Source organism: Dermacentor variabilis, chromosome 9 (assembly GCF_050947875.1).
Source record: "Dermacentor variabilis isolate Ectoservices chromosome 9, ASM5094787v1, whole genome shotgun sequence".
Taxonomy (NCBI): Eukaryota; Metazoa; Arthropoda; class Arachnida; order Ixodida; family Ixodidae; genus Dermacentor; species Dermacentor variabilis.
In genome coordinates, this window is record NC_134576.1 from 20561761 (window position 1) to 20577423 (window position 15663).

Below are 15663 nucleotides of genomic sequence, written 5' to 3' on the forward strand. Positions count from 1 at the left end.
TGTCGATTTGTGGTCTAATCTAAATCGTCGAGTAATTCCAAGTTGTGGGATGACAAATGCGGCCGTTGTGGCAGATGGCGCGACCAAACCATCGGTATATACTTGTACAGTCCCACTATATAATGTACATACATGGGACAGGGTGAGCTATTTTAAGCCAATGGAGAAAAAGTGAGATTTCTTCATCATTTCGGGTATCTGAAGCCTCACTAGTAGTCTTGGAAATGTCCATGGAGGTGTTGCGGGGATGTCAGTGGCCTGGAATCTTGCAGGTATTATACTTGCGTGACATGCAGTAGCTTTAGAAAAACCACAGTCAAGGTTGGTGCTTGGAAGTGTTGACAGTGGATGGTGTGGGTGTCTGGTTAGCAGGCGAAGATAGGTTCGCACAGGTTCAAAAGACCTGTATATGTTATTAGAATGCATCATGTAAACGCACAAAAACAAGGGACAAAGAAGGAACACACAAGACAGGCGCGGAACTTCAACTAAGCTTTACTCCGGGAAATCCCACATTTATACAAGTATCATAGTACGAGTACATACAAGTAAGTGGGCATGGAAGTGCAAGGACAATGCAGACCATGCCAATACGTTTCCGTTTTTTGATGCAGATGCTGATTGTTGGATCCATTTGGGATCTAACTTCCGGCTTCGTCAGTGCGCAGCTGTGCCAGCCGCAATGCGCAATCCAGGGCGCTGAAAACTACCACCGGCTACCGACGGTGAATTCGCCTTCCTGTCAAGCGTCAGCGCAGTTTTTGTTTGCGGTACATCAGCCGGAACTCGACGCCTTGCTGTCCGCCGCATCGAAAGCTACATCAGCAACGCACTTTTTAAGCGACCACCTTCCCGCGGATTTCTTCAGCGGGCATGGAAGTGCAAGGACAATGCAGACCATGCCAACACCTTTCCGTTTTTTGATGCAGGTTGGTCGCCCCCTTTCACTTTACTATAGAAAGTCAAACGACATTTGCTTACTTGTACTTCCATGCCCAAATGTTTTGTTCGCTTTATTCTGCGAGTGCGTTCACGTAGCTAAGCTGTTGTTTATGTCTGGTGATATTGAGTTAAATCCAGGACCACCTAGGGAAGATCCCTCTGGTCAGCAGTACAGCCAGCTTGTTGCTCTCATGAAATCGCTGCATGAAAAAATGGATAAAAAACATGATGAACTTATGAGTTCCCTTAACGAGCTGAAAGAGGCTCAGCAATCACTTGAGGTGCGTGTTTCCAACATAGACAGCAGGCTTCTTGCAGTTGAAACTAGGTTATCATCGGCGGAAAGCACAGTCGGACAAAGCTCAGCAGCCGAAGTACTCGCTGTTAACCAACGACTTGATGATTTCGAGGACTGTTCCCGCAGGGTTAACCTTATATTTCACGGCATTACTGACACCGGCGCGGAAACATGGGCTCAGGCAGAGGGCAAAATTGTTTCCCTTCTGTATTTCACAATGAATCTAAACCTAAATTGCAGTGACGACCGCCTATCTTGTGCGCACCGACTCGGCAAATACGTCCCTGGGAAATGCCGACCTATTATTGTTAAATTTGTTTCACTGAAACTTCGGGACAGTATCCTGGCGGCAAAGCGTAATCTGAAGAAATCTGGAGTGGATGTGACCGAAGACTTTTGCAGAGCGACTAGAGCTATGAGGAAACAATTGTTTGATTATGGCAAATCTTCTGGAAAGCAATTTTCAATCCGGCATAATAAGCTCTATATCGGCAAAAAGTGCTACGTTTACTGTTCAGCTACCGACCGTGCTTGCGTCCTTGAATCTGCTAATGGTGCTTCCGTTTCGACAGATGCATCACCTGCATCGACGTCGGCTTCTGACAATCAGTTGTTATCCTAACTAAAAGCCCCGCTACTCACCGTGAAGTATCTTTTTTATTCACGAATATTAGAAGCATTGTCAATAAACGTGAGGCACTGTCATCAGTCTTGGACGCATGCTCCGCCGATGTGGTTCTACTTACTGAAACCTGGTTATCCTCAAGAATTGACAGCTCTGAGCTATTTGAGTGTGAAAAAAAGTACACGATTTATCGCTGTGATCGCTCCGACAAACACGGTGGTGGCGTGCTCATTGCTGTGGCAGATAATCTTGTATCACATATGATTGTAACTAACCCAGACTTGGAGTTCATTTGTGTTCGCATTTCCTTAAACCACAAAAATTTTCTTTTTTGCGCATGCTACCGCCCGCCAAATGCTGCTTCAGATTTCTGTGAAAAATTACATGATGTGCTTAATTACCTGGTTCTACAATTCCCACGCTCTCCATTATTTCTCTTGGGTGACTTCAATATGCCTAAAATTAACTGGTCTGGACCTGTCCCGGTTGTATCTGAAACATTACCTGGTGTTTCATCTTTTGCTACCTTGTGCTTAGACTTCAACTTCGCTCAGATCGTTTCCCAGCCTACTAGAATTGGTCCTACATCGGCTAACATTCTTGATCTCATCTTAACATCACCTGGACTTGTACACTCGATTTCATACATGCCTGGTATAAGTGACCACAGCCTTATTCATTTCGTTATAACGACTTGCAGCACGCGCCAGACTTCGACAACAAAAACGTTTAAAAATTACAAAAAGGGAGATTATGTCTCAATTAATAAGGAGCTTGAACTATTCTTGGATGGCTGCACTCCAACATTTTTCGATCGTATAGTGGAAGAAAACTGGATTTCCTTTAAAAATAAAGTTACAAGTCTCATTAACAAACACATACCGTTACAAAAAATTTCAGGTAAACAACGGGCACCTTGGTTTAACACAACCTTAAAGAGGCTACTGTATAAAAAAGCGTCTTTTTCGTTTAGCGAAGTCTACAGACAGTCTTGCTCGTTGGCGTGTATATCGTGATAGTCTGTGCTCCTATCGCATTGCTATCAAACAGGCAAAAGATTTTTTTTCTGGAGAGCACACTCCCTTCTCTTCTTTCCACCAACCCTTCCAAGTTCTGGAACTTTGTCAAACCTGCACAAAGCCGTGCCATTTCTCTTGTTGACTCTGCTGGGCACGTGCTGCGCAATGAGGAATGTTGTACTGTCCTGAATGACGTCTTCGCGGGTGTGTTTACAAAGTCACCTGCCGTTGTCACGCCGCAGCTGCATAATCGCGATTTCTTTCCCATGAATGCAATTGTAGTGAACTTTGAGGGAATAGCTAAATTAATTGAGAAACTAAAGCTTTCGTCTTCATGTGGTGACGATGAAATTAATGCAAAGTTTCTGAAGAACACGAAAGTTTACTCTTCAGTTTTCCTGTCATACCTCTTCACACAGTCCATTGAATCTGGTATGCTGCCATCAGATTGGAAGGTCGGGAAAGTAGTGCCACTTTTTAAATCCTGGAACACGCATTCTCCCCTTAATTATCGACCAATTTGTTTAACTAGTATCCCGTGCAAACTTTTAGAACATGTAATTTACTCTAATTTAGTCTCATAACTTGAATCTAATGACTTTTTTAGCTCCTGCCAACATGGATTCCGGAAAAACTATTCCTGTGAAACACAGCTTCTGTTCTTTACTAATCACATCGCAGCAGCTCTAGACCGAGGCTCGTTTCTTCATAGTGTTTTTCTTGACTTTTCTAAGGCTTTCGACAAAGTACCTCATCAACTGCTTCTACTAAAAATCAGCACTTTGAAAATTGACCCAAACATCCTCAAATGGATCGAATGCTTTTTATCTAACCGAACCCAATATGTTATCGCTAATAATCACGCTTCCTCTCCTTGTCCTGTTGAATCTGGCGTCCCTCAAGGTTCCCTTTTAGGTCCACTACTATTCCTGATCTACATAAATGATCTTCCAGATAACATTAACTCTAGTAGAAGGCTATTTGCTGATGACTGCGTTATCTATCGCGAAATAAATAACCCTAATGATACACTTACCCTTCAATCGGACCTAAATAAAGTATCTGAATGGTGCAATAAATGGTTAATGACCCTTAACAACAGTAAATGCAAGCACATGACATTTTCGCGAAGCACTAATGCCTCAATGTCTTCAGAATACAGAATTAATGACATCGGACTGGAGCGCGTGTCTGCCTACAAGTATCTCGGTGTCTACATATCTGATGACTTGTCATGGCATACTCGCATTGACTACATCATAGGCAATGCAAATCGCACTCTCGGTTATTTCCGACGAAATTTTTTCCAACCACCACAGCGCCTAAAATTAGTGCTTTATCGAACTTTCGTTCGTCCGAAACTCGAATACGCGTGTGCAGTTTGGGATCCGGCACACCGCACTCTCATTCAATCCATAGAATCCCTTCAAAATCGATCAGCTCGTTTTATTATGTCGAACTATTCACGTACCGCTAGTGTCTCGCAGATGAAATTGTCACTTACCCTTCCTGACCTTCAAACTCGGCGCAACATTTCGCGCCTTTGTTTATTCCACAAAGTGTTCCATCACCATTCATTGAATCAGCAACTCATTTCGCAGCCAGTGTACTTATCGTCCCGTATCGATCATAGCAATAAGGTAGCTGTTCCTCTTTGTCGCACTGACATGTTCCTGCATTCTTTTATGCCGAAAACCTGTTCTGAGTAGAACCGCCTGCCCTCTTCTATCGCCACCTTAGCCGATGCCTCATCATTCAAGACCGCTGTGACAGATCATCTTTTAAAATGACTGAAATTTTGCTGTTTTTTTCTTTCATTTTGCTGCTCTTACTGTCTGTTTATCTTGTCCTTGTGTTATACGCTTGAATGCTTTTTGTTTGTAAACCATGTACCCACCCCCTCTGTAATGCCCATTGCGCCCTGAGGGTATGATAATAATAATAATAATCACACTTGCTAATCATCAGACAGCCATCACTCGATGTTGGCATGCGGGCGTGAGTGCCACAAATTTGCTTGTAAATATTTGAACTCTTTATCGCTCAAAGACACTGAAGAGCTGCTTACGCAGCTGCCAGATTGCATTTTTATACAGTAAGCGTCATAGATTTCTCGGCTCAGTTGTGACGCAAACATCTTCAAGACTTTAGTGTCGCGGAACCTTGTATAACTTTGTATAAATATAACCTTTTATAAATGTGGGATTTCCCGGAGTAAATCTGAGTTGAAGTTCCGCGCCTGTCTTGTGTGTTCCTTGTTTGTCCCTTGTTTTTGTGCGGTTACATGATGCATTCCAATAACGACCACCAACTAGCCCGCTTATCCCTGTTAAATATGTTACTTTCTAGTTCAATGGGCCCTGTTCTTCCTGCCTTTCTATGTGTGAATTCGAGTGCTACCCTTGTTAGTTTAGCGGCCACCATCGGTTGTCGTGCGCGTGTGTGTGCCTTCGCCCTGAACCATCGGCTTGTCCTTCCGGAAATTGTTCTCCTCTTCTACCCGTGCACTCCCTCGAACAGGCATTCTACCAGGATGATGATGAAGATACTCTGATCTGAACTATGGAGGCAAGTGCGACATATTCAAGGATGCCTGCGGGTGCTCGCAGCGTGCCAAGTGGAGGGAATCCAGAACATTGAAGCCTTGTACAAAAGGCACTCTCGCGAATGTAACCCTTTTACCGAACTGCTGTGGTCCCTGCACCTTCCAGCGCTCCTCGATTGGGCAAAGTTTCGAAAAAAGGTAAATATGTCTCCAGGAAAGGTTTCATATATTGGACACTGCGATGTGCCAAAAAGTGTTGATTCGGTCTTATCTAAAGGACCTAAGTTATGTATTCAACCCCAAGAGTCCCCGGTCGAGCTCCTATCTATTGTCAAGAACATTGCAAGACGCGCGCCCGAGGATGAAAAAGGCCTATGTATTTCAGAAGGGGTAAACTCACTAGCAGTGAAGCGGTCCAAGCAGAACCAGCAGCGAGATGTTAAGCGAACTGTCGAGTACCTCAAGCAGAATGATCCGGCTTTAACGATTTCTGATAAAGAAGGTAGTTTTACGGTTCTACCAAATTCGTTATTTCGTGAGAAAGCGAGGGAAGCTGTCGCAAAATATTTTTCCATCAAGACATGCACTGCCGCTAAGCTAAAGAAGCTAGCGTTGGGTCTGTGTGATAGGTGTAACCTGAAAAATCTTGGTTTGGGTATCAAGGGTGCGAAGAGCGGAGCGCTTAGCATTTTCTTCTCCGCGAAAACGCATAAAGAAGGCATTCCTTTCCGAGCCATCGTATCGGAACGTGACACGTGGCAGGGGCGGTCTCTAAGTTTCTGCAGTAACACTTGCGCTTGCTCAGATTTGAGGACCCGTTCATGATAAGGAATTCTGAGGAGCTTATCGCATTTCTTCGTGAACATGAAGGCTCGAGGGAACCATTGTTTTCGTTTGCCATTGATGAATACGGTCCTGTGGCCTTTCAGAACGCATGTGGTGTAAGTGTGGACGACTTCTTAGAAATTCTTCATTTTTATCTGGCATCGACCATCGTTAATTTCGAAGGAAAGAACTTCGTCCAAAAGCGCGGAGTGTGCATTGGTTCCTGTATTGCCCCTTTATTAAGTGACATATTTTTATCATGTTGTGACAAGCGAATTGCTGAACGCATTGACACAGCCTACTCGGCTAAGATTTTTAGATATGTTGACGATTATGCCATTGTTTTAAAGGGGTTGGGGAGGGAGGCGGTTCAACTGCAGTAGAGCGTGTTCTTCTAATTTCCCGAGAAAGCGCGTTTGGGTTGAGTTTCACCTTTGAGTTGCCTTCACATGGATGCCTGCAGTTTCTGGACATTTTCATTATTATTGTTGGAACCCATGCGTGCTGGAGGTATTAGCCTCGATCAAAAAAAGGTATTTTAAACTACCAGTCTGCTCATTCAGAGCTTGTAAAAAGGGGAATTGCAAAAAACTGCCTGCGTGCTGCTCTTGATAAGTCCTGCCAGCATCAAATGCAACATAGCGTGTTCTTACAGTTGCAAAGACTCCATAGCGCAGGATTTCAGTATGATATGGTCACCTCGGTGCTATAAACCGTCGCCAAGGAAGCGCGGGGCCCATCAGAGCTCCGCCCAAGCGTAGAGCCGCAACGTCGTAGACCTGTTGCCCCCCCCCCCATCCCGTACTACCACCAAATCTCCCACCGCCTCAAAAAGGTGGCTGAAAAATGTGAAGTACCGGTGGTTTTCACGGCGCCCAAAAAACTGGCGGGCATGTGCAGCATGGTGCAGGGTAAGAACAAAAGAAATGAATGTGGTATCAAGCACGTCGACAGGTTCGTCCCATGCAGAATAGGGGTAGTGTACCAGATACCGCTCTCTTGTGGCAATAGCTACATAGGGCAGACGGGGCGGTGCCTAAACGTCAGACTGCAGGAGCACCGCGCAGAAGTAGAAGGATTGGCGGGGGGTGGCAAACTGGCTGACCATTGTCGCCCCTGTCGTAATTGCACGCCTAAGTTCCGCGACACTAAAGTATTGAAGATGTTTGCGTCACAACTGAGCCGAGAAATCTATGAAGCTTACTGTATAAAAATGCAATCTGGCAGCTGCGTAAGCAGCTCTTCAGTGTCATTGAGCGATAAAGAGTTCAAATATTTACAAGCAAATTTGTGGCACTCATGCTCGCATGCCAACGTCGAGTGATGCCTGTCTGATGATTAGCAAGAGTGATTATGATACTTGTATAAATGTGGGATTTCCCGGAGTAAATCTTAGTTGAAGTTCCGCGCCTCTCTTGTGTGTTCCTTCTTTGTCCTTTGTTTTTGTGCGGTTACATGATGCATTCCGAGAATGACCACCAACTAGCCCGCTTATCCCTGTTAAACTGTATATGTCGATTGGACAAGCCCGTGCTTCCGCCATTGTGCCGTTAGTTGACGTGCAGCGTGGCAAGCCAAGACATATCCGTAGTGCTTGTGCCTGAAGGCTCTCCAGCGTGCGTATACAAGATGACCCCATGTTAGATAACACAGGCATGCTCTAGCGTATGTAGCCCACAAAAAGTGCCTGGTACACTTGGAGCAAACTTCGCTCAGAGGGGCCCCATCTCAGTCATACACGTTCTTCGTGTAATATCAGTAAGGTCAAGACTTATCACGTAAGCAAGGGCAGATGAAGTAGATTTGTCCTGTTGAGGAAGAACTTGCGAGGCGGCAAGAGTAAGCTGTGAGACTGGTTCGGTATCCACACAACAGGTCACTGCGGTGCCATGAGGTAGGAGGATTGTCTCAGTGGTTGCGTCTAAAGCGATGCTTAATGTAGAGCTTTCTTTGAACCGCACCAGGCAGGAAGCGAAGACAATCCCACGGGCAAGACAGCGGCCGTAAGGAGTGATGAACACGTCACCATTGGTGATGTCCGTAGAAGAGAGACATGATTTGCTCGTGGTCTGGAAGCAGTACAGAATCGCCAACAGTGAGAAAACGGAGTCGTGGCTCATCGGCACTACCGCTGCAATGAACTGTCTCGGTCATATGGACCACACGTTGACGTCAAGAGATTAAAGCGGACGCTGACGAGAGAAAGTCCCAACCTAAAATTAGTTCATGAGCGCACGGGAATAAAATCTCCAACTTAATGTGGTGATGGACACCATCAATGAAGACGCATGCTGTACATTGAGCTGATGGTCGAATGATTGCTCCATTAGCCCCAATCAGGGATGATCCAATATACGGCGTCTTCCCTTTCCGCAGACGAGAGCACAAGTCCGCCCGCATAAGAGATATAGTATCTCCCGTGTCAATCAGAGCTAACAGACGCACACCCTCTACAGACACCAATAACATGTTCGATGGACGTTCAGGAGGACTTGGAGCACTTCATGGCGATGCAGTTTTCCCTCCAAAAACTGCACTGGTTAGTTTTCCGGTTGCTGGACATGGAGTTAGGACACAAGTCGAAGCGGCAAAACAGAGCGGCGATGGGGAGCGGCGTCTCGAGGCACGTGTGTTGTGTGCGGTGTTGGAGAAGTCGGCCGGAGATGGAGATCGGCGAACGGGAGGAATATCGTCATAAGTGCGGCAGACGCGAGGAGGTGGCTTATCGCGTCCAAAGGCAGCGTAACCACGACGTTCGTCTTGCTGGCGGCGTCGGCAAAACCGGGAGATATGTCCTCGAAAGCTGCAGTAATAGCAAACAGGCCTCGACGAACGCCAGGCAGAGTAGTAAGGCGGGTTCGGAGCTCGGGCGACTAAAGGTGAACAGGGGCAGGTGGTGTGATTGGAGATGGCGCGGCTGGCATTGCAGCAACCTGGGCGTAAGAAACTGGTTGTCGGCAAGGAGAAGCGGTGGTACTGTGGGCGTTCTGCAGGGAGGCCGATTCCTCCTTAGTAATGCCGCGCAGGTCAGCAGAAGCAGGTTGGACGTGATTGCTGCTGCAAGGGGGTGAGCCATGCGCTCGCAATTCCTCGCTAACTATGGCTCGAATGATAGACCGGAGCTCAATACTGTTTGCCAGGGAGTTGTCGGAAAATTGCGGTTGCAAGCGGATCGATTGTAACCGCTTGAATTAAATATGATGAATTAAATTAAAAAATGAATTAAATAATTTATTATTCGCAACTGACTTTTTCAACCTAAGAAATTGTAGATGACAGCAACCCGGACACTCACAGAAGGTCTTTAGAATAAAGAAAATTTAAATGCTTATTAGTCTGCTTTGACCTGATGGCATGGAAGGAAACTTGATTAAAAATATTCTTAGTATAATTAAAAGCCTATCAATTTGAAACCATTCCATCTAAGTTGCCTCTTTGCGTGCTGATACCGACTTGAAGGTGCTTCGTATTTGACCAACCGTCAAACAATCCGAGAGTTTCATTTCGGGAAGGCATGTTACCCGCCTGCCTTTCACTTTTGTGTAAAACCACGCAAAAGACTCAAGTTCTGCTTGAGCAGCGTCGTTAGTCCAAACCCACGAGCTACCGTAACTCGCCCCGCCTGTATCGCTGTCATTCAGGCTTGGATACAAAGGTAGATTTTAAATCGACGAATCACGAATCCAAAAAGAGCTGCCCGCGACTAGCACAGCTAGGTTCCTTTCATATTGACACGTGTACTTACATTTATCGGGCGACCAGGTTTTGCCGCCTAACAAATCTTATCGCACAGCACGGGACGCGCCTGCATGTATCCGAAGTTTCCGGAAAGTTATCGATGCTTCTATCCGCACTCTGTTGTCGCCGAACCTTGTGTTATCTGATTTATTCGCCTGACGCGAATGGTGTAGAACTTTGTGGAAGGCACGCGGGTCCGAACGATTAGTCTGGAACATTCGACGACTGTCCTTTAAAAGCCGACGCGCTTGACCCGCTGATCAGATTTCCGACGATCGCCGACCGTGTTCGCCGCTATCGTTGTGCTATAAGTGTAGCCTGTTTTTGTGGGCACAGGTTCGCCCAATAAAAGCTAGTTTTGTATTTCACCGTATTGCTTCTTTCTTCACCGTCACTACCACGTGACATCTGGTGGAGGTGCTTGAGCGTTCATGTACCGAACGCCCCCGCAAAGCCGCGATCCAAGCCTGAAGCCCGAGGACAAAACGAACGTCGCCCAAGACCAGCGTGCTAGCCGCCGTCTGCAAGGACTGCCCCCAGAGCACGGACTTCTACCTGAGACGAGCAGGAAGATTGCCACCAAATCCACCCCAATGGCAGCCCCGGCATCCCCCGTCGTGCTGCAGCAGCCCAGGGAGCCCCCCACGTTCCGCGGTTCAACATTCGAGGACCCGGAAACCTGGCTCGAGACGTACGAGAGGGTCGCTGCATTTAACAGCTGGAACAGCGACGACAAACTGCGACATTTCTTCGCATTGGAAGACGCTGCCAGGACGTGGTTCGAGAACAGAGAAGCCACCTTAACGACCTGGGACCTCTTCCGAAGCGGCTTCCTGCAAACATTTCAAAGCGTCGTGCGAAAAGAGCGAGCCCAAGCTCTACTGGAGACAAGAGCGCAGCTGCCGAATGAGACTATCGCGATTTTCACTGAGGAAATGAGCCGTCTGTTCCGCCACGCCGACCCAGAAATGTCCGAGGAGAAGAAAGTACGTCTACTGATGCGTGGCGTAAAGGAGGAACTTTTCGCCGGTATGGTAAGAAGCCCACCGAAGACCGTCGACGAGTTCCTTCGTGAGGCGACGAGCATCGAGAAGACACTGGAATTGCGGAACCGGCAATTCGACCGACGCACCAAGCCAACAAGCTACTCCGGAATTCAATCAATGGCCACGGACGATCTGTGCGAGACCATCAGGGCCATTGTGCGCGAAGAACTGCGCAAGGTCTTGCCATCGTCGCAGCCTCAAGTGGCCTCGATCGCTGACATCGTGAAAGAAGAGGTGCACCGATCGCTAGGAGTTCCTGAGGTGCAACCACAATTACCGCAACCCCAGCCAGAAGCGATGACTTACGCCGCCGTCGCACGCCGTCAAGCTCCCCCTCCGCGACAACGCCAGGGCCCTGTAACGCCGCAATTCCGTCGTCCACCGCCGCCGCCGCCAGCACGCCCACCCGCCGCCCAGCGCACCTACACGAGGAAGACGGACATTTGGCGCGCCCCCGACCACCGCCCGCTCTGCTACCACTGCGGCGAAGCCTGCCATGTGTACCGCCGATGCCCATACCGCGACCTGGGATCGGGACGATGCATCGGGACGATGCTTTTTAAGAGGGGGGTATTGACACCTGTACTTACATTTATCGGGCGACCAGGTTTCGCCGCCTAACAAATCTTATCGCACAGCGCGGGACGCGCCTGCATGTATCCGAAGTTTCTGGAAAGTTATCGAGCCCGCCACGCTGTCTCCACAGACGAGAGTCTTCGCCTAGCTCGTCACACAGCCAGCGCACTGATTTCTTCGATAGGCCAAAATGACGCTGAAACTCCACGGCGGTCATGTACGTGAACGGGTTCAGACGGTCATACTGACGCTTGCTGCCGCTGGCTGCAATAACACAGGCTGCTGCTGCCGCCGCCATGTTCCCGAGTTGAACACGGACGGAGTTTCGCGATGTACGAGTTTAGCACGAGTTCGCCTGTCAATCAATGCCAGAGGTCACGCCCCGCGCGAGGCATGTAACTCTTGTGCGCGCACCCACCACGGTTGGGCCACGCCCAACTTATCTTTCGGCAACAGCGATGCGCTGCCGAGCTGAGAGGCATCAACAATATTCACCACCGACATAAAACACGCACAACGCACTGTCATCGGTGATGTACTGCGCACTACTATCAAAAACAGAGCGTTCACTGTCGCTGGCTTATGCATATATCTACTCGGGCTGAGATGGCCCCACAGCACGGTTTCATTGCTTGCTTTGTGGCGACGTAGCGCACAGTAAATAATTATCGACACGTCACTGTAGCTGCTTGCAAGGCGTCGATGCGCCGAGGGTGACGACGATGCTGAGGAGTGCGTATCGCAGCAGTCGTTTGAGATGGCTGCTCTCTCATCGGTGATGTATCGGAGCCACAACGTCGTAAACACGATCAGCGGCCGAGAATCGCTCGCTGTTCTAGACCCAGTGCAATGGCATTTCTTCATCACAAGCACTGAGCACTCAACAGTTCCAACACCTTCCTCAGTTCGAAGTCTCATTTCATAACCGCACACAAGAGCCCTCACCTGCCAAAATGCGAGTGCTGCGGTGTCGTTACGATATCCTTCTGCGATCGCTGCTGGCTCCAGCATAAGTAATCCGCAAGCACCTTGGTGCGCACTAAACACTCAAATACTGCGTACATGCGCTCAGAGGCACTTTCAGTGGGCAAGCGATGACAAGCGATGAATTGTGTCGATGGGAAGCACGCACTTCTTCGCAATGCATCGCCGAGGCTTCGCGCACAAAGATAAACTGCTACATTTTCACTAAACTGCGTCACTACGGCACTACGGACCGCCATTTTGCAGCGACAGCCGTTGGTCCCGTATTTATGACTAGTGTGTCGTTTTTAGTTGGTAAAGCGGGGGCCTTAAGGCGCCTGCGATGAACAGCCGCACCGCGGCGCTGCATTTCTATTCTCCTAATAGAGAAAGAGTGGTGATCACTGACATTATTGAGAATAGCACTGTAGCGCCCCTAGGCGACTACTCGCCGTATGAACTGCCTCGTGCGTGCGACCCGCTCCAATGTATCCACTTCTAAGCTTTCGCCTCACTGTCGCCACTCGCGGCAGGAAGTGCAAAATTTAATAATTTGCTCGATCTCCGTTTGTCATCAGAAATTTCTAGCATTCAAAACGAAAAACACACTTAAAGAAATAAAAATGTTCGTTATTTTATTTGTTGTATTTTAACGTATTCGTTTGAGCGAAAGCGTATGCAAGAATGCGCCGCATGTACCCTGTTCGCATTCGATCGAGCATAGAAAGATAGTTGCCGAAAGAGGAGGCACGCCCTTGACGCGCCCGGGAAAGGCGTGGCAAGCGGCTCACGGCTAGTGTGCAGGCAGACAGCGGGACAGCCACGGTATTGCTAAGTTGCGATAATCCGTTGATAACAATACGAGGCGCTGGCGCCTTTCGTTATGCAGCCGTCTGCGCTTGAAACGTGGAAGCAGCGTGCCGCGCAGGGTGCGCTCATGTTGTCATACGCGGCTTTTTGTCTACATATTTTTTTGCCTGCAGCCTTTGCGCGTTTCACGCTATCTCCGTTCACTGACTGCCGTCGAGCAAACTCGGGTAAAACTCGGGTGAACGAGAAACTCGGCGCATCCTGCATAGCACCCCAGGTTAGATGGACAGCCTTTTCAAGCTCTGGCATAGCTTGAAAAACGAATGGGGCGAAGTATAACGCACAAAATAGCGTATGCCAACCCAAATGAAGCAGCCTGGTCGTACTTGCGCGACACGCCACGGTTGCCTGCCACCAGGACATCATGAAGTCTCGGCGATGGCAGTTTACATTGGGTGCTAGAAAATAAAAACCAGCACATCAGCTACGTCCGAGGGACGTTTCTACGGTACAAAATCACATCCCGAAAAAGAAAGCTTGCGAATAGGGGCATCAGAAGACCGAGCACTACAGCGTTTGTTAATCAATTGTTTAGGATGACGTCAGCGTTTATTTCTAAGAAAATGAGTTCAAGTTGCGCTTATTTGCATTAGAATGGCGGGCATAATCAGGCAAAAAGTGAAAGCATTTCACTAGAGGGTACCTGAGTACTCTCTGTATGTTACACAAGACTAAGATAGCAAAAGTACAGGATTATTAGAAAATATAATTCGAAAACAAGTTCACTTATTAACACAGTGCCGTAAAAAGGAAAGTGCCTCCCCGATATAGCTGTGGAGGACGCAAATAATGAACAGGCTGAAAAAAAACAATCTTGTAGGTCTGCAGTAACCTTGATATACAATTCGCGTCTTGGCAGCAGCATAAGCTTACTCCTGAAGGCAAAAAGTCTCGTGGGCGGACCGGACAGTTAGATAGCTAAAGGGGCTTGTTGGTGGGGCTCTCGCAGTGGTGAAACCCCGCGAAGGACCTGATGACGCCACGACGACAGGCGGCCTTACGATAAATAATGGCAGCAATTTTTTTAATGACGCTTCTTCGCCTCTTCCTTCGACTTTTCCAGTGCCGCTGCTGCTGTCCTGCACGCCGCGACGGGGGAGGGCGTGCATATATATGGAAGTAACGGGAAAGAATGGAAAGGCGACGCGAGAAACTCGTTTGTACCTTTCCATCGCGTTACGTGTGTACAGTGCTCTCTGGAGCTCCCTGGGTGTCGTTACATTAGCCTCTTTACAGCTGTAATTATCTGTGACCCCCGCCTAAGCATTGCACAAACTGCAGCGCTTACCTTTCTACTAACGTGGAAGTCCTGGAGAGAGGTAAATTGAATGGTAGATACGGAGCAAGGAGATGAGGCAGAGACTGCACAAAACTGGCGCAATCGCGAAACGAGTGAGTTTCGCTCGCAGTTCGGAAGGAAAGTCGGGACATGGAAAAGGTCACGTTAGGCAAACGAGGGTAACGAAACCCTACTACCATAGACACGACAACAGTTGTGGCAATCTAAAGGTATGGTACTGAACTTTTCTGATATTTCTGAAAAATGAACACCATGCGAGTTTGTCAAGCGGACAACTGATACTGGGCGTGCAGATGCAAAGCCATATTAAATCACTGTAGGGTCTATACAACACTGAGGAAGAGGTCGCACTTCAAATCAACGCTTCTTTGCCCACCGCGATAGCTATGCATCTATGGCATTGTTCGACGTCATGGTTTCTATACCGGCCGCGGGAGCTGGATTTCGACGGGAGCGCAATACAAAAACGGTCGTGCACGTTAGGTTACCTTTAGGTGCATGTTAAAAAACAGCAGGTTGGGACGACAAGTAGGCAGCTTCTCGCGCTTACAGAGAGGTTCTTCTTGTAGAGAACATCATTACGGAAGCAGAATTATGGCAAGCTTTTGCAAATGTTTTGGGCGCGCTTGTAATCCGGCCTTCCAAAAAAATAAACTAGCGGAATCAGTTTGCTTCCTTCCCGCTACTGACGAGCAATGGTGTGTACGTCTAGAACTCCTATAAAAGCCATGTCTTCGCCATCTTCTGTAACTTCCTGCTCAATCGGTGACCTTGAAAGGCAGTCCGCCGGACTTGTCCACCACTGTCATATCGAATTCTTGAAGCCTTAGGCTCCAACGTGCTAGTCGACCGAACGGATCCTTCAAGTTCGTCAGCCAGCAAAGTGAGTGATGATCGCTGACGACACTGAAGGAAC

The 15663-nt window shown here is 48.0% G+C and overlaps 1 protein-coding gene across 12 annotated transcripts in view; it reads right to left on the bottom strand.

Moving 5' to 3' along the window:
- The window catches only part of LOC142592534 (uncharacterized), a 283219-nt gene that overhangs the window by 243680 nt on the left and 23876 nt on the right, over positions 1–15663 (bottom strand). For 8 of the 12 annotated variants that reach the window (XR_012830714.1, XR_012830715.1, XM_075704017.1 and 5 more), the window contains exon 2: positions 13750–13845. The exons of 2 other annotated variants lie outside the window; for them this stretch is intronic. Coding sequence is in view for 8 of the 10 variants with exons in the window: in XM_075704017.1 (XP_075560132.1) it covers positions 13750–13845 (96 nt within the window). In the remaining 2 variants the exon portion in view is untranslated. The remainder of the gene's footprint in view (positions 1–13749; positions 13846–15663) is intronic. 2 more of the 12 variants (XM_075704019.1, XM_075704018.1) reach the window with 1 other exon arrangement.